At 49.1% G+C, this 22,739-nt stretch overlaps 6 protein-coding genes across 6 annotated transcripts; 4 read left to right on the top strand and 2 right to left on the bottom strand.

Moving 5' to 3' along the window:
* Positions 1 to 3,843: 3,843 nt before the first annotated feature.
* Positions 3,844 to 4,809, bottom strand: FPOAC1_012914 (uncharacterized protein; the record flags this gene model as incomplete). The annotated part of the gene is made up of 1 exon (XM_044857257.1): positions 3,844 to 4,809. The coding sequence occupies one exon, from the start codon at positions 4,807 to 4,809 to the stop codon at positions 3,844 to 3,846; it is 966 nt and encodes a 321-aa protein (XP_044701440.1).
* A 777-nt stretch (positions 4,810 to 5,586) lies between these two features.
* On the top strand, positions 5,587 to 7,462 carry FPOAC1_012913 (uncharacterized protein; the record flags this gene model as incomplete). Its single annotated transcript, XM_044857256.1, has 4 exons — positions 5,587 to 5,728; positions 5,784 to 6,157; positions 6,230 to 6,946; positions 6,995 to 7,462. The coding sequence occupies 4 exons, from the start codon at positions 5,587 to 5,589 to the stop codon at positions 7,460 to 7,462; spliced, it is 1,701 nt and encodes a 566-aa protein (XP_044701439.1).
* A 3,026-nt stretch (positions 7,463 to 10,488) lies between these two features.
* On the top strand, positions 10,489 to 11,050 carry FPOAC1_012912 (uncharacterized protein; the record flags this gene model as incomplete). Its single annotated transcript, XM_044857255.1, has 2 exons — positions 10,489 to 10,568; positions 10,621 to 11,050. The coding sequence occupies 2 exons, from the start codon at positions 10,489 to 10,491 to the stop codon at positions 11,048 to 11,050; spliced, it is 510 nt and encodes a 169-aa protein (XP_044701438.1).
* A 598-nt stretch (positions 11,051 to 11,648) lies between these two features.
* Positions 11,649 to 13,157, bottom strand: FPOAC1_012911 (uncharacterized protein; the record flags this gene model as incomplete). Its single annotated transcript, XM_044857254.1, has 3 exons — positions 11,649 to 11,804; positions 11,852 to 12,405; positions 12,461 to 13,157. 3 exons carry the CDS (start codon positions 13,155 to 13,157, stop codon positions 11,649 to 11,651), a joined length of 1,407 nt encoding a protein of 468 aa, XP_044701437.1.
* A 4,605-nt stretch (positions 13,158 to 17,762) lies between these two features.
* Positions 17,763 to 18,164, top strand: FPOAC1_012910 (uncharacterized protein; the record flags this gene model as incomplete). The annotated part of the gene is made up of 1 exon (XM_044857253.1): positions 17,763 to 18,164. The coding sequence occupies one exon, from the start codon at positions 17,763 to 17,765 to the stop codon at positions 18,162 to 18,164; it is 402 nt and encodes a 133-aa protein (XP_044701436.1).
* Positions 18,165 to 22,067: 3,903 nt separating this feature from the next.
* On the top strand, positions 22,068 to 22,652 carry FPOAC1_012909 (uncharacterized protein; the record flags this gene model as incomplete). Its single annotated transcript, XM_044857252.1, has 1 exon — positions 22,068 to 22,652. One exon carries the CDS (start codon positions 22,068 to 22,070, stop codon positions 22,650 to 22,652), a length of 585 nt encoding a protein of 194 aa, XP_044701435.1.
* Between the last annotated feature and the right edge of the window lie 87 nt (positions 22,653 to 22,739).

The raw sequence follows: 22,739 nt of genomic DNA, 5'->3' as shown, positions 1-22,739 counted from the left end.
CGAGTGTGTCCGGAAGAAGGATCCGAAGATAACTGCCTATCTTGCATCAGCGACTACCAACATCGAAGCTCACCTTGGCAACCAACATCACATATACGGCGGAAAGTCCCAACTAAGACAGGCGAAGAAAAGAACCATTGAGCAGATGTTTTCCCAAAAGACCAGCGAGACGGCAGTCGCAGACGATCAGTTCATCAACCACCTGAAGAAACGGTTTATCAAGGATGCGTTTCAGCGAAAGCTTGTCAGGTGGATTGTGGAGACCAACCAACCGTTCAGGGTCGCTGAAAGCGAGAGTCTTCGCGATATTTTCAACTATCTCAATCCAATCATCAGCGCAACCGATGCCCACCTTTCCCACGATTCAATTCGACGGCGAATAAATTATAACAGACGAGTATTACTTCTTTCGAAGCCATATTATCAAGACCCTACAGCAAAGCCCCAGCCACGTCCATATCGCCTTTGATGGCTGGACTTCCCGGAACCGACATCCTTTGTTTGGCATCGTTGCCTTCTTCCTTGATCACGAGTTCCGGCCACAGAAGATCGTGCTTGGTCTACCCAATCTGACGGATCGTCACACAGGCAAAAATATTGCGGAAGGAGTCCAGAATATCCTTGAGGCTTTCGATCTAGGCCGGGACAAGATCGGCTATTTTACCCTTGACAACGCTTCCAGCAATGAGACCGCGATGGAGCACTTAGCTCAAAGGTTCCAGTGGGACAATTCTAGAGCCCGCAGGGTCCGCTGCTTTGGACATGTTGTCCATTTGGTTGCTAGGGCGATGCTCTTCGGCAAAGATGATGCGAACGGCGTACTTGAGGATGACATCGACGCTGAAGCGTATGATGTATGGCTGAAGCGGGGACCGATTGGGAAGTTGCATAATACGATGGTCTGGATCAACCGCTCCAATAGAGTTACAGAGATGCTTCGGGAAGCTCAGCGGCAGGACACGGAGAAGAGCTGGCCGGGTTCACTTGATGTCATCATCGGCAACCATACTCGTTGGCTCTCCCAATTCTACATGATGAGCCGTGCGCTGAAGGTGCGCCCATACATCGACACCGTTATTGCGGACGTACGCCACGAGGCATCGAAGTCTAAGAGGAAGGGAGGTAGGCAACGGCCATTGCCACGGTGCCTCGACGATGAAAGTCTGCTCACGGAGGAAGACTGGAAGACCATCGGCTTCTACCATGACCTTCTCCGGCATTTCGAAACCTGCGTTAAGAAATTAGAGGGAGACGGAAAGCAGCGGATTCGCAAGGGAGGGAAAGAAGCTGCCTATGGGCTCGTGCAAGATATCTGTCCAGCATATGAGTGGTTGATGGGCCATTTGGAAGAAGCGAAGAGCCGCGCGGATCGGACGCCGGAGCCTGCTCAGTGTCGGACAAATATCAACTTCGCATGGGTCAAGTTGAACAAATACTACAGCGCCATTGACCAGTCTCCTGTCTACTATGCCGCAACTGTCCTCCACCCGGCGATTCGGTGGGACTTCCTTCATAGGGCTTACGAGAGAGGCCGGATTGGATCGGAAAAGCTCAGCAACTCATTGACGGCCTCTGGCAGGAGTACAAGCAATTGCCGGTCCAATTTGAACGAGGCAACTATGACCAGCTACGTCCAATCAAGAGGGCCAAGGAAGTAGAAGATTCGTTCTCTTCGTACCTGGACAGTTTCAAGTCAACGACCACAGCGCGGTTGGAGGGCAATGAGGGTGACGAGCTCGACCGGTGGCTACAGCTCGCCGGTCCTGTTGAGAAAGACTGTGACCCATTTTTATATTGGTTTAACAAGAGGTTTGAATACCCACGTCTTACACGGATGGCTATAGACATCCTCTCTGTGCCTCTAATGGCGGCGGAGTGCGAGAGGGTATTCTCTTCCTGTGGGAACATGGTGTCGGCCAAACGCTGCCGGCTGCAGGCGGAAACAGTTGCCGTAACGCAAACCGTGAGGTCCTGGTTAAAGGCGGGTTTGCTGGACGATTATGACGGATTGCTCAAGGATGTGGTGGCAGAAGAATGAGTCCAGACTTAATCGCGCTCACTATGGCCGGGATGTTTCGTTCATTGAATCATTTCAATCACTATCATTTCATTCCTTGCCCCTCAATGATCATTATCATTGTGGTCCTGCTTAATCAGCAGCCATTTCATTTCATTATCCCCTTCATAGTGATTGATAGTGATTGATGCGCCACTCTGTTTGTTCGTCATGTAAGTCGAATGGCGTGCGTTCGACTGTTACAGGGTAGGCTACCGGCTATTGGCGCAAAAAGTGGGGTGCACGGGACACGTGCTTACTCTAGTTGTTGGGTCGTAACAAGAAGGCCGTGCTGAAGCCGCAAGCGTGAAAAACAACGGCCTGAGCAGCCTTAAGATTTGTTGGTGAGTGCATTACGATTTGGAAAAAATCGTATAATTATGTCTAACTGATGTTGAGATTTTGGTGTAAAATGCACTAAAATTGAACAGTTGAAGGATGCTGGCCTGTACCACCGTTTTGTGCGTTTATCAGGGTTTTGTGCCCAACTAAGCTTGCTTAGTTGCCCCCGCCCCACGGGCCTCGAGACAACGGCGGGTAGTTTTCATCGACCATTGCAGCACCGGTTGTCACAGCCTGAGTCTGAGCCCGAACCTGAACCTGATCCTGGGATGAAATGGTGCTATTTTAGGGACGTCCCTGTCATCTCTGTTCCAGGCGACCTGTGGCGATCGCGAACCTGACTGTAGCTCGTACGGCATCCATGTTCGGCGCCCATTTCTGACCGTTTGATGCTGCCTTGCCTCCTAGAAGTACGGGTACCCGTCCGCCTATTAGCCGCCCACTCTTTGATTTATACCGCACGGACGGTTTTGCCGGGGGCGTATTGCTTACACAGTAATTAATCACTATTGCCACAGTATCTATGTACCCTTGCTGACAGCTGAGATGCATGTTAAAACAGCGTAATGCGATTTCACAGCAGATTGCCGTCAACCTTTCGGGTTTCCAACCCATTTCATGTTGATGTAACAAAACGGTGGGAAGCGCAGGAATACATTGTCCACTAAGAGTGAAATAAAGCAGCTTTCAGCCTGTGGAGTAACACTGCCGTGGGTCGCCTGATTATGGCTTGGTCGTCAGGATACACTGAGCACAGTAAAATCAGTGATTGCTATATACACCCCGTAAGCTTGGTTCGTGCGCTAGAAATTGAAGAGAGTGTGCGGATGGACAACCGGTTTCGGTCTTTGCTGTACATAATTGCTCTCATGGGCTTGACGAGAATAAGGCAATAACTAGCGAAGTGTATGTACCTTTAGCTTCAGAGCCCATTGGGCGTTGGCCTACCGGGCGTAATAGACTTGTATTGTATTGTACATAATTGCAAGTCTATCAATGCCGGTCCTTCTCGGTGTATTGGGGGTAGCTCGGCATGTTCTGCGGTACGCTTAGGGGCTTGCCGGTTTCCTACAGTCGAGACAGTTAACCATAAGCCTTCCACATGATATGGATGTATTTTTCTTCGACATGAATTGATCTTCCGGCTTCGCCCGCTTGCAATTCCTGCAAACCTTGGTTGAAGTGATGAAATCAGCCATGATGGATATGTTGGATTGAAGGGACGGATTGATGAGGAAGAATGGGGAAGGGCTGGGCGTTGGCGGCGACGTGTGATGTGTTAGACATTACGTGTTTTTGGTTCATTCATGTAAATTCGTGTATCTGATCTTTTGTTGTGTCAAAATCTATCTTAAGCCCTAATGGCTAAAACTTCTTATAAACGAGATAGATAAAGTAAAATATATTTTATGTAGCTACCCTAAGAACTATAGTCGTTGCATGGCCTATTTACTTGGGTCTGCCCATAATCTTCCCACTACCTCTTCTTTTTCTATCTCTTCCAGGCCTTTGGGGATGTCTAGGAAGGGAATTTCTTTAAGAATTGGATCAATGCGCTTCTCCTCTAACAACCGCAAGACTCCCTTGGTTGCACTCAAGTCTGACCCCAGTGTTCCTGCCACAGTCACTGACTTCAACACCACATTCTGGGTTGGCAAGGTCATGGTCTCGTTGCCCAATCCAACCACTACTACTGTCCCACCTGGCTTTACAGCCGTTACTGCGGAAGCCGTGGTGACACCGACACCCGCAAAATCGACAATGACGTCTAATGTGACGTCCTTTAGCTCTTCGAGGGATCCAAAGCAGCCAGCCGCCCCTAGCTTCAGGCCCTCCTCAAGCTTATGCTTCTGCAAGTCAAATCCATAAACTTTTGCCCCAGCTATGATGGCAAACTGGAGGCCTGCCATGCCAAGACCGCCCAGGCCGATGACTCCCATGGTAACTCCGGGATTTGCTCCCGCCTTGGACATGACAGCAAAGTAGGATGTGGCCAGTGCATCCATAGCCACAGCGGCCTGGGCAAAGGAAACATTATCGGGGATTTTGATAAGCCGGTTGATAGGTGCTGAAACATACTCGGCGTAACCTCCGTCAAATCCAAGTCCAACAGCAAAATTCCAGTCGTGCTCCTCTACAGGTTGACAGATAATGAGGCAAGCAACCCGATCACCGGGATGATAGTCTTTGACGGATGAGCCGACTTTGGTGACTATACCAGCAACTTCATGCCCGCATATGAGAGGGATCTTTATCCAGGCATCGTAGTGGCCTTTGAGAAGATGGCAGTCTGAGTGGCACATGCCCGCGGCCTTGACCTGAATCTGGACATGCTCAGGTCCGGGCTCAGGAATTGGAGCGTCAATAAGTTCCATGCCCGACTCGACGCTGGAGTATCGGAATGCCTTCATTTTTCAAAGCAGAAAATTGTAATTCAGAAGAATAGATGCAGGTTTGTGTAAAACTTGAGAGGAACAAATTAAGATATTCAGTAGGGTCAGTTGATCCTTTAATAATCTGAGAGGCAATTACTAATAAGTATAGGCAAGAAGCAAGCACAAATCCTAGTATTGGAGGACTATCAGACGTCAAATTGCGATTCGTTTAGCTGATACGGGTAATGAGAACGTGATAATGCAGTCTTTCGCATAATGCAAGCTACGACTAATTACCCTTAACCGACGACTATTGGCTACAGCCAGACTGCACTAACGTTGATGGGAGTACCCGCGAGAAGCACATGATGGATAATCAAACGACATGAATGGTGCAAAGTCTTCGCACTGTACGCTGCCGCAGCGAGCGGGGGCCAGGTCAAGTGCCTCTGCCCCCATAGGGTATGGGATAGTGTCCTTTAGCTCCAACTTTGCTGCAACGCTTGGGCCTCCGCGGTAACGTCACTCTCGGTGCTTTCGTATGTCCCGTATTGACCGAGACATGGATGCAGATCGCTGCAGTAGACGCTCAAGTGCGGAGTGCGGAAGGCATGTGTAGCACGGACTCACTGTGTTGAGAGAGTAACACAGCTAATGTCATAATGGGTCGCCCTGGGTCTGGATTGTGCTTCCGAGTTGAAGACGTTGATATAAGGATAGTCGCTCCAAGCCATCAGTTTCGCTTGTTCCTAGAGCACCTCAATCATATCAATTATCCTTTGCACTAAACTGACAATCTACCCCAGCTCCAGAATGGCTACTCTTAGCAACAGACAAGCCAAGGCCAGCAAGTTCAGCACTGACCTTGCTGATCATTCGGATAGCCATGCATCCAAGACCGGCCCATACACTGACAATCAAGAGCTCGATGTTCTTGTCATCGGTGCTGGCTTCGGTGAGTTTGGCGTTGCTTAACACTCCTGGCATGAAGCAATCTAATAATAGTGCAGCGGGAGTGTACATGCTCAAAACACTTCGTGAACGCGGTCTCAAGACGGTCATCTTCGAAGCTGGAAACGATCTTGGCGGCACTTGGCGATGGAACTGCTATCCCGGCGCCGCAGTTGACTCTGACGTTCCCGAGTATGAGTACTCCTGGCCTGAAGTGTACAACACATGGTCTTGGAGGACTAACTACCCAAACTTCCAAGATCTTCGCAACTACTTCGATCATGTAGATAAGGTCATGAAGATCAAGAAAGACTGTTCTTTTAATACGAGGGTCGTCGGGGCACACTTTTCGACCGACGAAGGCAAGTGGTCTGTTGAGACTGCAGATGGTCGAACGACGAAGACGAAATATCTCGTGCTGGGTACTGGTGTTGTGAGTCTATGGTTTCCAGATTAAAATTCTAGCTGCGATAATGCTTTACTAAAGATGTCCGGCTTCACATAGTTCTCCAAGAGGTTCGTCCCCAGTTGGCCAGGGGTGGATAAGTTCAAGGGCATCATTCACCATTCTTCATTCTGGCCCAACGAGGAGATCGACGTCAAGGGTAAACGTTGCGGTATTATAGGCACTGGAGCCTCTGGTGTGCAAATCACCCAGGCCTGGGGCCCAAGAGCCGCTGAGGTCAAGGTCTTTCAAAGGACCCCCAACCTTGCTGTTCCCATGCGGAGAAAGGCTCTCCCAGCTCAAGGCCAAGATAAAAAGCTCTATCCTGAGCTATTCAAGCTCCGCGAGACAAGCTTTGCAGGTTTTACCTATGACTGGTGCGAGCGCAGTACCTTCGATGATTCACTAGAAGAGCGTGAAGCCTTCTATGAGAAACTCTGGCAAGACGGTGGATTTCGGTTCTGGGTGGCTAACTATAAGGATACACTTCTTAACCCAAAGGCTAATGAAGAGGCTTATCGTTTCTGGGCCAAGAAAACGAGGGCTCGTATTAACGACGAGAAGGCTCGGGACTTACTGGCACCACTTGAAATGCCACACTACTTTGGCGTCAAGCGCCCTTGCCTGGAAGAGACGTATTACGAACAGTTTAACAGAGATTCAGTGCACGTCGTGGACACCAGAAACAACCCACTCCGCGAGTTTACCGAGACAGGTATCACTCTTGAAGACGGGACTCACCACGAGCTGGAAGTCATCGCCGTCGCCACTGGATTCGTGAGTTCTTTCACATCATTTTATGAAATTAGTCCCTGACTTTGGCAGGACGTGTCTACCGGCTCCATGACACAGCTGGGCCTTCAAAGCATCAACGGAACTGACCTCGAGAAAGACTGGCTCCCTGGGGCCAGGACGTATCTCGGCACGACCGTACCTGGCTATCCAAACATGTTCTCCATCTATGGTGCCCAGGCCCCGACCCTACTCAGCAACGGTCCGACAACAGTGGAGATCCAAGGCCGATGGGTGACCGATGCCATTATCAAGATGGAGCGCGGAGGCGTCAAATACATCGACCCGAAGACTGAAGCCGCCGACAAGTGGAAGCAGCGTGTTGTTGATCTGAATAACGCAACTTTGTTCCCTACCACCAAGTCTACGTATATGGGGGGCAATGTCCCTGGCAAGGCGTTTGAGCCTCTGGCTTATGCTGCCGGTCTTCCGGCTTACAAGAATGAGATCCGAGCTGCGTTGGACAACTGGACGGAAGGCTTTGAGGTTGTCAAGATCTGATCAGGTCTATTCGTACTGTGGACTTATTCTCTGCTCCGATCAATATACCATGCAGTACCCACCTGCCGGTCATACCCACCTACCGGTCAGCGAAAAAAAAATTCCCCCATACATAATGCACTTTTGTAACCTCATGGGTACAATTTAATAAAAATAGTAAAAATAAGTTTATCTCTGGAATTCAGATCAAAATTGGATCTATTTTAATATTTTCTAGGTCTTTTAACCTCACGCCCTGTGCGGGTGCGTACGACACCTAATTCTTCCTTCCCTGAATATGACCTCTCATCCTCTTCCATCCCTCCCACCTCAATCACATCCTCAACAACACCCGCCCCTTCAACTGCTTCGTTTGGCTCTGAAATAGTGTCACCAGTCGCTAAAGCCTCTGCCAGCGTCATAAATTTCTTATTGGGGTTCGGTACCGCCTTTCTCTTCTTACCTCTACTCAACCGGCCAACTTCCTCCTCCAGGCTGGCTATTCTGGTGCTCAAAGAGGCGATCTTGGACTCTTGGGCTTCAAACCCTTTGATATCACAGAATACCGCCTTCTGTTAGAGGGGCTCTTGTTCTTCCCCAGGTCTCTGATGTGACGGCTGGTCTTTGGCGTATTATCAGAGTCGACTTGCCCGTCTCTGTGGCCGTCTGATCCAGGCGTCGTTTCCTTCTTGTCTGGTTGGATTTCGGCATGTATGAGCGCTTTCCGTCAAGGTTCCGATCAACTACACCGAAACCCACCGGTTGATCGATTGGTGTATTACTCATACACTTACATCAATCAACCTGAACCCTCGACGTGATCAACTACCCTACATCGGCGACCCTGGTTGATGTAGGTGTAGTGGATTTTTGCAGCGGTGGACTTTTAGTGGGACAAGGTATCCAGTTTTGGACATCTGGATCCACCCTGTTAGGAGGTACTGTCTTTTGTGAGGGCAGGGCCACACAGACTTTAGTATTTCCTAACTTATTTTCGGGCCCCCAGTAGTTATAGAGGATATCCTGGGGTAATTTCCCGTACAGGTCCAAATTTTCATCGATCTGTTTGACGCATTCACACCTCCCGTAATGGCCGATCCTTTAGAAGACAAAGTCGTTGAGACCTCTCCACCAATTCTTTCACCATCAACGTTACTAGCTGATGCCCAACAGCTACAGGAAGAACGTCTGTTTCGTCATTTCCGCGGCTGGCTCTTCTCCGAGCGCGCAAAGGACACCTCCTCCTGGACTTGGGACTACGGGTATGATATCCAGCGGGCTCATGAGCGAAGATGGGTATGCAAACTCTGCATTCACCAACGAGTCCCCCAGCCGAAGAACTTCACACATACTGGTCTTCAAAATGCCAGCAAACATCTGTTCAAAGAACATCATATTCGGGCGCCAGAGGGCAAGACGAAGTCTTCGACGCAGTTGAAAGCGGAAAGCGTCGAGAAGCAGCACCGCTCAATAGCTGATACCTTGACGCTCGATCCGGAAAAGCCGCGGGAGCAGGCCATGGCGAACTCCTTCGTCAAGAACTTTGACAGGGACCATTTTCAACGGATGGTGATGCAATGGATCGTTAAGAGTAATCTTTCCTTTCTCACGGTCGAAGACGAAGATCTCCGAGCCATATTCGATTATCTTAGTCCATCAGTGTCAATACGTGGTGGCCACTTATCTGCAGATACCCTCAGGACCAGGATTATCACTGAGTATCAACGACACCGCCACACCGTTATCGACGTCCTTCGACAATCTCCCGGCCTGATTCACATCTCTTTCGATGGCTGGACGTCGGGAAACCGGCATACCTTGTACGGAATCGCTTGCTTCTTCAGAGATGAGCACAACAAGCCCCGTAAGATTGTGCTGGGTGTGCCCGACAGGGTTGAAAGCCACTCCACCCAATCCACATGGTGGATTAGAAGTGGGGTAGTTAAGGGCGCCCATGTATTTGGCAGAATGCCTCTAACAGAGGCTGATGTGCCCCATAATTTTTGCAATATTGCTACCCTATGTCAAAAACACCATGAAACTTCTGAACAGCGCAATTTTGGAATACATACAATATAGGAAACATTATTCGAATGTCCCATGCTTTCTCATTGGGATGACGTAAGTCTTGATGGATATACTTAAGATTTGCTCCGTGAGTGCATATCATCATGAGGGCCATTAATAGGCGTATATTTTCCTCAACATACCTACTGCTGTTGAGCTGATGAGAATGGGTAAGGAAAGGGGGAGTGATAAGTTTGCAACGAATGAGGTCAAGGGTAGATACAGTTTACCTGTGTCACGCGTGTTGGCGTTGGCGTGGCCCAAATAAAAAATCACCTTCACCCCTGTCAACACTACACTTAATGTTGGCATTGACTACTCGGCGTGGTTGTCGAGCTTCCAAAGCTGACTTGGCCGCAATACGATGGCCTACTTGGGTGTTGCTAGATCTGACATATTGATGAAGTTATGAAGGCGCCGTGAGGACAGGAAAATTTTTATTTAGACATGTTTACCCGAAAAGAAAAGAAAATCTTCATTGCTAGTCCTTCGTAATTCACAAAGCGCAAATTGCTATACACTTCGATGCCGCAGATCGAGGTCTCCAATATGGTTAGCACGGACCTTCGTGAAAAAAACGCGGCGCATTTCCAGAGGGGAAATTCGAGGTAAGAAAATGGAAATTTTGATTGGTGCAGGAGTGGAAATGCGGCGCACTTCTACTCTACATGCTTGAGTAGGGATGTGACGAATGAAAAAATTGGCGGCTAATGAAACTCGGCGGCAATGCCAACCTTATGTCGGCCCACAGCGGCTAGGTCTCAAGAAGGCGACAACACGTTGCCTTATCATCCATTCGTCAAAAGTATTTCGTATTATCTCTATATAAGGGCGATCTTTTCGCTGAGCAACAAATCTGCAACATAGTGCAGACTTTTCACTATTGTGCTATCTCTTACTGTAAGGAAACGTTTTCCATTCACAGCCGCACAGCATCTTTGAGATTGAGATATCGACGAAATAACCCCCAAATATACACCATGCCATCCAATAAAGAGCGTCTGTACGTTGGATTGTACGCTCGAGGAGGTACAGCGAAGATGCCAGGTGGCGAAGACAAGTCAGGCTTCTTAATTCCTGAGGCGTGTGCTGCAGCTGACAAACAGTGCCAGGTATCATTGGGCTTTGCTAGTTGGCCCCAAGGTCGAAAACAATGAGACACGTGGCAAGCGGTTCCATGCCAAAGAACGAATCTACAGTGGTATGCAGTCAGTCTGGGAGTTCAGTGAGCAGGAGACGGGCACAGCATCTACCCTAATGATCTTGGTACGTATTCAGGTGGCAAAGGTTAAGAGTATGGAGAGACTTGAGATTATATTGAGGAGTGTACCAGTTAGGGGGGAGCAAGAGGGATGGAACTGTTTCGAGTGGGTCAGAGAAGCATTAGCCACGCTGAAGAATGATAGCAAGGCTTTGGGGACTTCAGTGCTTGATTGGGCAACTCTCCGTGACACAGCCATGTCGTACGTTCAAGAGAAGGGTATGAAGCATCGATTTGACGGTCAGGCTGCCCCAGGACAGTTCGATACCAGCATAGTGTGACGTATGATCTGCTTGAGGGAAAGGAGTTGGTACCTTAAGGCCTGCCCGAAACAGCAGGCCCTTTTATTAGAATAGGTTGCAGAAATGTTGCACAGAGAGTATTCGGCTAGAACTCGCCAAAGTATTGCCGACGTATCTTTTCCATTTCTAGATCATATGGTAAAGGCGTAAGAAATCCATCAATGGCAATTATATACCAAAATAAGTACTAAAATATAGTGACACCCTCACCGGAGGTGGGAGGGCGTAATAAAGTCCGAAGGATATATCTCTATGCTGTGGAGGATTGTCTGAGATGAAATTTCATATTGTATTGCTTATATTGCTAACTGTGGATGTCGTTAAGATTTTAAGAAAAAGAGGATGGAAAAGGGGCTGATCAAGTTGCTGTTGCCTCCGCCAGTCCTGGTCGCGGACCTTCATCAGAACACCTACTAATCAGTTAGGACTTATAGAGCCTCACGTGGAACTATTCTTGCCATCAGGTAGCTTGTCATAGTAGAGAGATGCCCGTTCAAATGGGGCATCGATCATTAACCCCTCTAGCATCTTGACCCTCGACACTGCAACATAGCTAAGCCCTGTCTGAAAGTCCCGTTCAGACAGATCCGTCACCATCTTGTTCACCGTGATGCTCTGTGACTTGTGAACCGTAATGGCGTGCGACACTGTAAGTGGGAACTGCTTCCGTGTACACGCGGACGTTCCAAGAAAGAAGTCTCGCTTCATGGGGAGTATGGGCACTACCTTGCGCCTATTATCAGTGGTTAGATAAGATGGCCCGGTTTACTTGTCTATCACCATCATAATGACACACGGCGAGTCACGACGTGTATCAGCGCCAGGTGCCCAGTCGATGTCATACACTATCCCCTGGGCCCCATTAACCAGACCTGCTGGCTGCCAGATGTTCTGGGTGATCATGAGGCGAGCACCGATACATACCGGAAACTGGCCAGCCAGGTTGCCGGACTGTTCAGATGTTGCCTTGTCAGCACCGCTGCCAATATTCTTGGCCATGACTTGGATTGCTGGGTGCTTCAGACGGACTAGGTGGTCGTAGTTGTACTCATTGACACGAGCTTTCTTGCGATAGATACGAAGAGCAGCATCAAACGTATATACCTCGCGCTGGCTTAGTTTGACCTGCACACGCTGACTCAGAAGTTTCCATGATTCGATGGATAACTTCAGACCACGTAATTCTTCAAGCGCAAGACGAAAGCTAGCCTGATCGTCGCCCTGTTGCCGCTGGACATTCTTCAAGGAGACAGTGTGGTTGAACGCCAGATATGCTGTCTGGCCAGAGACCTCATGCAGGTCTTGGAGTGGCCCATCAAAGTAGAGAGGGTGAACTCGAGCGATTAGCATCTCTTCTATTCTTGTCAACTGGGGGAGGAATGCGGGGACTGAGCCAAAATCCAATTGATTTTCGGCTGAAAAAACAGTGGTTCATCCTCCTTTTGTTCTTGTCCTTGGCCATGCAACGCTTGCAAACGCCGTCTTTCAAGCCCATGTCAAACCATGTCTCCTGATAACGGGCGCAGTGTTCCATCCGGTCGTTTTCCAGCTCCGTCCAGAACGCCTCCCGGAGGTCCTTATCTTTATCAGACAACGGGCAATGCGACAGATCACGCGCCCAGTCCGGGTCAGGAAGTTCAAAATCTCGATGTTCTGGGCGTTCGATGGCCGGCTGCTGCAGCTGTGCGGGCGGACGGGGATTTCTTCCCCCTCGAGTTGGCCTCGGGTAAATAGAAAGACTCGATACCGGAGATTCGATGGGCGTCCCGAGTCGTACGCCTTCTTGAGAAGCAGCCGACGGACCTGGTCGGAGAGTAATCGGCGCGTCCGTTCGTGTTGACGTGGTGATTGGTGTGCCCAGTTGCAAGTCTATCAATGGCAATCCTTCTCGAAATACTGGGGATAACTCAGCTTGTTCTGCCGTACGCTTAGAGGCGCCTAAGGCTCGTCGATTCCTGCAGTCTAGACAGTCGGTCGTAGGTCTTCCACATGCGAGTGACGACTTTGTCTTCGAAATGAATTGATCTACTGGCTTCTCCTGCTTGCATTTCCTGTAAACGTTCATCGAAGGGATAGAATCAGCCATGACTGACTGTGTTGGATTGGAGGGGATGGAAAGGATGAGGGCGTCACTGTCATCCAATCGTTGAGTGGAGACACACATCTGGCCAATCGGTGCCTAGTGGAGACACTCTTGGCCAATGGGAGTGGAGATTTGAAAGTTCAAGTTATCGTCGTAATAGAAGTCCTTCGGACTTAATTATTATTGGAATTTAATTGAATTAATTGTGTATAAGTGAAGTTATCGCGGCTGAAGTAGTTGAGTTGCTACAGGGTGGGGTGTTTACAGACTTTTGGAGCATAATTTTATTATCCATGGGAGTTGAAAATATATAGCCGATTTCTTTTCACCTAGACCCAATGCGGCCACGCAACCCAACATGGATAGCACATCTACCCCGCGAAAGAAATTACCACCAGACGGACTACCATTCGTCATGTTTGATGTTTTGGTATATGCGCTGTTCGCCATGCCCCCCACCTGTTGTCTCTTCTTACGTCTTACTTTTTTCGCAATCGGATATTGTCAGATGTAAAAACCACTCATGCATTGCTCTAAGTGGGGATTCCCATTTTGGTGGCGTGTGGTGTAGTTGGTAAAATTCTAACAGATATGCTTCCGTTCGTCCGGTGAGGCTGACGTGCCGGTCTAGATTGATGTCAACTGATCTTTCTGTATTGGGCCAACAACTTCAGCATAGAAGGCCTGATTATGAGGATTGCTAATTTTAATTTTTCAATTCGTAGTCATACCAATTCGCGAGCCTCCCAGACAAGCGAGTTGACCAAAAATCTTAACTATCTAAATAAAAATCGCCATAAAACCACCACAAACTATCTAATTAATTAAAATCACTTACTATACTCTTCCCCAGATATCTCAATTACTACCTGACAGGTCCTTGCATTATGCCCGGCCTTGCCACATACACCACAACGCCGACCACCCGGTCGCTCCGACCTTCCTCGAGCACCATTTCTAGATGATTCAACCACTACCTGCGCATCAACATCCATCTGATCAATTACTTACGATGCGTCCTGTACAGTCATTGCCCCTCCTTTCTGTAGTCTGGTCCTTTTTGACCTTCGGCGCCGGCTTAGTATCTTATTTTCTTGTTCAAGATCCTTTAACCTAGCCTCTACTAAGGCTAGAGCCTAGCCGATGTAAAGCTGCCTTTGTTGCTTTAGTACTAGACCTTATAGCTTCAATTATTGACTCTGGTGAGCTACTCTTATGCCTTCTGATTCGCCTTTCAAGGTATTCAGACTGAGATTGGGCCTCAATTGCTGTTGTTGGGGTCTTTGAAGTCCAAGTGGTCGATGGTTTAGCAGCCTCCTCGGAAGGCGTTGGGGTCCGCAACTGCACATCAAGCTTTGAGATTACATTTTCCGGGTTAAAAGGAGCAAGCCCAGCTCCTCTAAAACCTCCCCGAATATTGCTTTCAGTAAAGGTGGCTTTAAATGCGGCATAAAAGGCAGAAAAGAACCCAGTCTTGGAAATATGGGTTACAGAGCATCTGATCAGATGCTCTATTTCTCGACCATAAGCCTGTTTCAGCGGCCCAAAGCACCCAACATCAAGAGGCTGGAGTAGATGAGATGCATGGGCAGGCATACAGAGCGTGATGATCTTGTGATCCTGGCAATATCTCTCGAAATCGGTAGAGTGGTGGCTTTCGTGACCATCAAGGATCAGAAGACGGTAGGGACCAGTTGATCGGTTGGTTGTAGATCGATCAAAGTGCTTTAGCCACTCAAGACCCAGCTCGTTATTTGTCCATCCATTTTGGCTTGTTGCAATAACCCAATTACCTGGGAGGTCGCATTCTCGGTACCAATTCGCAAGATGATACCATCCACAACCCCTCTTTCGCCACCACCCCTCTTTCGCCAGGCAAAATAAAAAAAGTTCCACCAAAACTCATCAACTTCACTTACACGAAAGTCAGCCTAAATATATAGCTACTCAAGAGAAATTACCTCTATTGATCATAAAAATGATTGGATGTGATGATTCTGACCTTATAAGGCTGTGCAGGGTACGTGATCTATGCGTGCTGTGCTATGGAAATGTCGTTAGTTTGATCGCCAAATTCCTCACCGCTCTTTGCCTTGTTTTTTGGTCTTTGTCTTTGACAACGACATGAAAATGCTTAGGTCAAGACTTCGATGGAAATACCCAGAGGACGACGTGGCAGAGGCCATATTGGACGTTACTGACAATGGCTTTTCACCCCCTCAAGCCGCTCATAGACGGGGAGTGCCCCGAAGGACTCTAATCGACAGACTTCACGGCCGCGGGGCCGTGAAAGAGCAGATCCACCCTCATCGACGGTTGTCCAAGAGACAAGAGGATAGGCTGGCTTTCTGGATTCTCCGCCAGGAGTCCTTGGGCTATGCTCCGTCCCATAGTCAAATCCGCGCTTGTGTCATGGGCTTGTTGAGACAGCAGGGCGAACATCCCAACTTGGGACGCAACTGGGTGATCAAGTTTATCAATCGCCGCGCAGATCTAAAGACCAAGATGGGTAGACGTCAAGAAGCTAAAAGGTTCGACTCTTTTACCCCTAAAGCGGTTCATTGGTACTTTGATATCCGGGATGGCCAGTATGGCTGGATCAAGCCTGAAAACACCGTCAACGTTGATGAAGGGGGTATTATGACTGGTTTCGGCAAGTATTCACCTCTACTACTTGTCTGTGCTTGCATTTTGACTGACTAATTCTCTTCATTCAGGCCTAGATAGCTTAGTTGTTGGAAGCGCGGACCCGAAGCGCAAGGCGTTTCTCAAAGGACCACAAACTCGAAATTGGACTTCATTCATCGAAGCTGTCACTGCTGACGGCCGCGCTTTAGTTCCTGGCATAATCTTCAAGGGAAAAGAACTGCAGAAACAATGGTTTCTTGAGGAGTTCAAGCAGATAGCAGACTGGTATTACATAACATCGCCCAACGGGTGGACTGATGACCACATAGGCATTGAATGGCTTGAAAGAGTTTATCTACCCCAGACTACACCTGCTGACGAGTCAGACGCTAGGCTGATCATTTTAGATGGTCATGGAAGCCATGCAACAGTATGTTCTCCATTTTCCCCACCTCAAGATTAGTGCTGAGTGATGGAAGGATGAATGGATGGCTACGTGCTTTTTGAACAACGTTTATTGCTGCTATCTACCAGCACACTGCTCTCATGGACTCCAGCCACTGGACAATGGAGTATTCAACGCATTGAAGGCTGCATATCGACGAGAGTTGGAAAGGTTCGCTTCGTTGACTGATTCCGCTCCGATGGACAAGGTCAATTTCATCAGGGCCTACGCCAAAGCTCGCCGAGTTGGAATGACTAAGAAGAACATACTGTCAGGCTGGAGGGTCACTGGAAACTGGCCAATTTCACGTGCGAAAGCGTTACGGCACCCTGAAATCCAACAAGATAGGCCAAACGGCAGCCCAAGAGTGACTCCTGAACCCAGGCCGTATCTTGGCTCGGACGATACGCCACAGACGAGCCGTCAAATTCGTGATCTTGGGTTGAACAAGACACCAAAGACGCGGAGACGATACAACGTGATAGCCAAGGGCTTTGAAGCTCACCAGCAGACAGTAGCGGCGCATACGCAGAGGATTGCCAGCCTAGAGGAAGAATTGGCTCGGCTGAAAAGAGGAAAGAAGAGGAAGGCGGTGCCGAATCCTAACAAACGTTTCATGACTCTTGGAGAGACTCTAGCTGGTAAAGAGTCCATACCAGAAGGGGCGACTCGTTATACGCCTATCGGGGTGGAATTTATCTCTTCAAGCGAGCAAGAGTCAGCATCGGAGGCTGGCTCGGTCATAGAAGTCAGAGAGGAAAACATACCCCACCAACCAACCAGGCGGTCGCAGCGGATAGTGAAAAAAACCAGAGTACAATAGATTGATCTACTTATGACTCATTAAATGAATGATTTTACGCATTTCTGTCAATTTGGTCAAATTCTGTGTAAGTGAAGTTGGTGAGTTTTGGTGGAGCTTTTTTTATTTTGCCTGGCGAAAGAGGGGTGGTGGCGAAAGAGGGGTTGTGGATGGTACCTCACTTGCCAAGCCGAGAGTGCCGAGAGTGGACGGAGAGCAATTATGGTACATATTGAAGAACCTTCACCCCGCTTTACAAGGTTCGGGGAACCAACTACCGACGAAAGTGAATGGAACAATTCTAGTCTCTTGTACAAGTGGGCGAGTGCGCCATGGCCAAAGATCAGGCAAGAAGAAGGCACCGCCGTGATAAGAGCGGCGGGGGGCACAGTTTCCCTTTGTCCGATCCAACGATTACGTACGACGATGTTGCTACTACTACGTTCTGTTGGTTCCCCCCTGCTCGTTGTCGGTTGGCCAAGACATTGTTGGTGATTAGTGGGTCTTGTGTGATTTCTCATACGACAGGCAGCCAGTATCATTCCTTGTTGATCAATTAAAGAGCACGCAATTGAATTTCGCGTTCACTGAGTCACCATGAACTTTCGAAAGGTACTAATCAATATCTTTTTGGTTGAGTAGATAAGCAAAGAGCCCCAGCAGCCAGGCCTAAAAAACGCCCATTCCAGGCCGAAAATCTTTTCTTTTTCACTTTATCACTTAGTTTTTCACGATGTGTTACTTCGACCAGGTTGTCTGGGCTTGCGGTAATTGGAGGTGGAGCAAGTTTCGCGAACAATGCAACAAAGAGTACCGCATCGGAGAAACCTGCGGATTGAAGCTTGTGTATGGGCGGCAAGATGAAGCAAAAGACTGCAAAATATGCGATCAAGTGACGAAGAAGGAAAACTGGATTAGAAGGACGACCGAAAGAATGGCTCGGCTTCGTGAATGGAAGCATTTGGCCAGCCTTGAAAGATGTGAAGAAGAGGTGACCTCCCTGAAGGGTGAAATTCTGAGACTGCACGAGCAACACAGCGCAAACATGTCTGGAGGAGCCGCCTTCCGTTCCGAGTCCGGAAACCCATTCGAGTTCCATACCAGCCTTGGCGGTCCATTCTCTCGCCCGTTCTGAGCTTTGGTTGTAGTTGAAAGTGGAGAAATGGGCGACTTTAAAATTTGGGGGACGGCTTCCCTTTTGAACTTGCCCAGCCACCCCCTGCACCTATCCCTGCCACCCCGCCATTGGTCATCCTAGCTGCCGTGATTGTGACTGTGACAGCCCCTGAACTAGTCACCAAGCCATAAACAAACATACCCGATTTCTCAACTATGCGCACACCCATAAAGGAATAGATAGACAAAGCACAGAATAAGCAAAAACGAGAAAGAAAAAAAAAAACCGTTACCTATTTAACTTGGTATAACATATCTCCGATTTCCTTTTTTATATTTTTTATTTTTTCTCTCTTAACTATTTTATTACTGCTTTCGCACTCCTGCCTCTCCCATAACAATATCCAGTTGCCCGCTTCTAATCATGGATATGGACGTCCAATGCACAATTTGCGGCTCTTCCGAGGCGAGCCGATGCGCCCGCTGCCGTTCTGCCGCGTACTGCTCTATCGAATGTCAACAAACGGATTGGCGCACCCATCGCCTTCTCTGCACCAAATTCGCAGAAAATGCCCAAGATAACTATGCCAGTCGGCCTTCTCCAACACACCATCTTGCCATCTTCTTCCCAATGGATAAGAAGAGGCCTTCCGTTGTGTGGGTAGACACCAAGAAGGACAAGTACCATGATATACCGTACTTCCACCCAGTCCTGGACCAGCTCCTATATATCCCCGGGAACAGGGTTCGGATCAATTCAACGAGCATCAACCATCAATCAACGGGCGTCAGAGATGTTTCAATATCTATCAATCAATTTCATTACTCGCCAAGACATATCAATTCAACGAGATGGCATCAACGTTGATGAAGTTGATGTTTGTTGACGGCGGACTGCAGGGTAGGTGGGCGGACCGAGGCAAGATATTTCGCGCGCAACGAGACGCGTCGTTGACGCGTTCGCCAACAGCAACCACCTGACGAAATGCAGAGCTCGGCCACCATTGCTCCATCATCCACACCGTCAACGCCTTTGCGAAGCAAATCAGCCTCCCCTCATCCCCACGCTCATGATGCCAACTTTACAGGTTCTGACCCCCTGGACCTTACTGACGAGGATCATGATTTCGTCTTCGAACGATTCAAAGGCTACACCCTCAGTGAACGCAGGTCATCTACAAGACAATGGGTATGGAAGTTCGGCTTCGATATCTCAAAGGCGGGCAACAGTGCCACATGGGTCTGCGGCTTTTGCGTTAAGAAGCGAGACCTTCGACCCTCACACTACGACGCTCGAAACCTCAGCAACGTTGAGCTACATCTCTCGAGCTTCCACAACGTGCGCAACGCGAGCGCGAAGCGAACCGTACCGAATACTCTGAAACGTCCACATGACATGGCGGATCAGATGTCGGTCGTTTCGTTCTTTGGCCTCGACGTCAACGACGCGAATCAGCAAGCTATGGCGAATCGACTGGTTGCCTCTTTCAACAAGGAGGAGTTCCAACGCAAGATGGTCAAGTGGATGGTCAGCGCCAACCTGCCCTTCCGCACCGCGCAACATCCCTTTCTTCGCGAAGTCCTCGAGTATCTCAGCCCTTCGGTCGGCATCCAACGCGCGCACATCAGCGACAAGAGCGTGCGGGCGATTGCGTTTCGCGAATACGAGAAAAACAAGGGGCTGGTAGCCAAGACGCTTCAGGAGAGCCCTGGTCAAGTTCATCTTGCTTTTGATGGCTGGACTTCAACAAACGGCCTCTCACTCTATGGTGTCAGTGCCGTATATCGCGACCGACAGGCACAACCCCACAAAATTGTGCTTGGTCTGCCTGAAATGGATGGCAGGCATACTGAGAAGAATATCGCCGCTGCGGTTCTCGAAGTCATCAGCTCCTACGATATCGAGAAGAAGATCGGATATTTCACTGTCGACAATGCATCGAACAACGATACGGCTTTGGCGGAAATCGGGGATGCCCTGGGCTTTCATTGGCCAGAGCGCAGAGTTCGCTGCCTGGGTCATGTTATAAATTTGGTTGTAAAGGCCCTTCTTTTCGGCCAAGATTATGAGTCTTTCGAGCGGGATGTTAACGATGGCCTGCTTACTGTGCAGCGCGAACACGAGCAGTGGAGGAAGAGAGGACCCGTTGGGAAGCTTCACAACTTCTGTCAAGAAGTCAATCGGTCAGACCTATGGACGAGGAAGCTTATCTCGGCCCAGGAGCACCGCATTCGAGAGGCAGCAGAAGACTCTGGGTTCAAAGCCCATAAACCAGTTAAGGTTGTCACCGACAATGCCACCCGATGGCTTTCGCAATTCTACATGATGCAACGCGCGCTTCGACTAAAGCCTTTTTACGATACCTTCATATTCGAGGCTAGGGCACATTTCAACTCTGAGAACCGAACAAGATGCGGCAACTTGAGGAAGGGCGTCAGAGAACCCTACTTTCTCCAGGAAGGCAATAGGCTGGAAGAGAGTGATTGGGAGGCAATACAAGCTCTCCATGACATCCTTCTCAATTTTGAGCTTGTCATCAAATCCCTGCAGGGCGACTCCCAGTCTCGCGAGAAACAGCGAAGCCTTGGCGAGGAAGCCATTGACCAGATTCATGGCGCAAGTTGGGAAATCCTTGATGCATATGAGTTTCTCCTCGACGGCCTCGAGACTGCGAAGGGCATCGTGGCAGGTCTTCCTGAAGGTGATCATTTGGTCGTGAACGTCAACAATGCGTGGAAGAAGCTCGATTCCTACTACGCGAAGGTGGGTGAATCACCATTGATCTACGCTGCCGCGGTTCTGAATCCTGGGAAACGTTGGGACGCTTTCGACGGGTGGTACGAAGATCACCCCAACTGGATCGACGCAGCGAGGCAACAGGTGTACCGCCTATGGCGTGAACAGTACAAAGATTTGCCGATTGACGCTGAAGACGTCCTCGAGCCGCCTAGGAAAGCCCTTCGTCTTTCGACCAACAAATTCACAAACTTCAAAAAGCAAAGGCGAGACGTCAGCGGGCAAACGTCAGCCTCCTTGTCACCATGTGCGTCGCCAGCGGCAACTGAGCCGGATGAGTTTGAACTATGGGAGCATGATCACGCTGCAGGCGATAAGCATGTGGAGGACCCGCGTCTTTACTGGCACAAGAGAAGGCAAAAATACCCTCGGCTATCACGCATGGCTCTAGATCTACACACTGTACTTCCCATGAGTGCTGAGGTCGAGCGTCTGTTTAGCGTCACCGGTCACATGGTGGTTCCTCTGCGCAACCGACTGCATGCCGATACTCTTTCACTCTGTCAGACCATCCGGAGCTGGTACCACGCTGGTGTGATCCAGGATCTTGATCCAATGTTGAAGTGGACGGGCAACATGATACCAGATGTCGAAGAATCTGAGGATTAACAGCTAGAGGCTTGGCTTGTCAGCAAATATGGGTGCAACACCTATCAACGGATACCAACATCTATCAATCAATGTCGTTTGTTTATCAACTTCTATCAATCAACCCACCTGTCATTACGTAATCATCTATTATCTATCAACGAGGTGTTATATTGATGCTCGTTGAATTGATCCGAACCCTGCCCGGGAACGACGGATATATCGGACGCGGCTTGCGCGAGGTGCAAGGCAATGTTCTCCGAGGAAGGCCAAGCTGGCAGGACACGCTTCACATTTGGTTCCTCGATCCGGATGCGACACCCCGCAATATAACAACAAACAAGGCTATCCATGGTACAATCCCAACTCTGATCGGTGATACGTGGGGCGAGTTTATCTGGAAAGGCCCGGTTGTGGCAGTGATGAGGAAAGGGTCCGGCTATGAGGAGCCACGCCAGTCCACCGACATAACCCTCACTGCCTACCGCGATGCCATAGACTAGGTACCTGGGCTACTATAGGGACACAATCGGCAGCATGATCGAACCTGGCATGGAGGCCGACCATTTCTCCAAGCGCGTGCTAGCCGGCAGGATCTCCAAGGTGACTGGTGTCCGTATCAACTGCCTGCGTGATCAGATCGACCGACAGGAGCCACAGCTGGTGGAAGTGGCTGTGCCCAAGACGCATCCCCTATTCAACCTCGAGGGCGATGACCCGTGCGATATTCCCGCGCTTTTTGGCGTGAACCTCGTTGCCAAGTCGTACAGCAATAATCATCATCATCAATCCAAGAACGATAAGGCACCTCTGGCAGATGATCTACAGAATCCTCTGGCTCAGCTTTTGTTGATGACGACCTCTGTCAAGGGCGGAGAATGGGTTCACACGCCTGATTACCGACGTTGCCTTGGCCAGGGAAGCATTCTCTTCGTCTGTCGTTCGAGACGGGACATTAAAACGGACGATATTCATAGGTTCTGTAACCTCATTGAGGAAATCGCTGTGCCGTTTATCTTGACGGAAGATGCATCCAGTCCCGGCGCAAAAGAGAGATTGCTGAGTCGGTTGGAAGAAGAAGGAACTCTTCGTGGCATGAGATACTCTGGGGAAATGTACTAAAGTATATTTTTAGCTTGTACTGTTTAGTATACCTATATAGATGGTAATGTATCTTATCTAGAAACATATGTATTAGGGTAGTGATAA

The sequence above is a fragment of the Fusarium poae genome (genome assembly GCF_019609905.1).
Source record: "Fusarium poae strain DAOMC 252244 chromosome Unknown contig_1, whole genome shotgun sequence".
Taxonomy (NCBI): domain Eukaryota; kingdom Fungi; phylum Ascomycota; class Sordariomycetes; order Hypocreales; family Nectriaceae; genus Fusarium; species Fusarium poae.
Note: the sequence above shows the minus strand (reverse complement) of the source record. Positions and strands in the feature narration are given on the sequence as shown.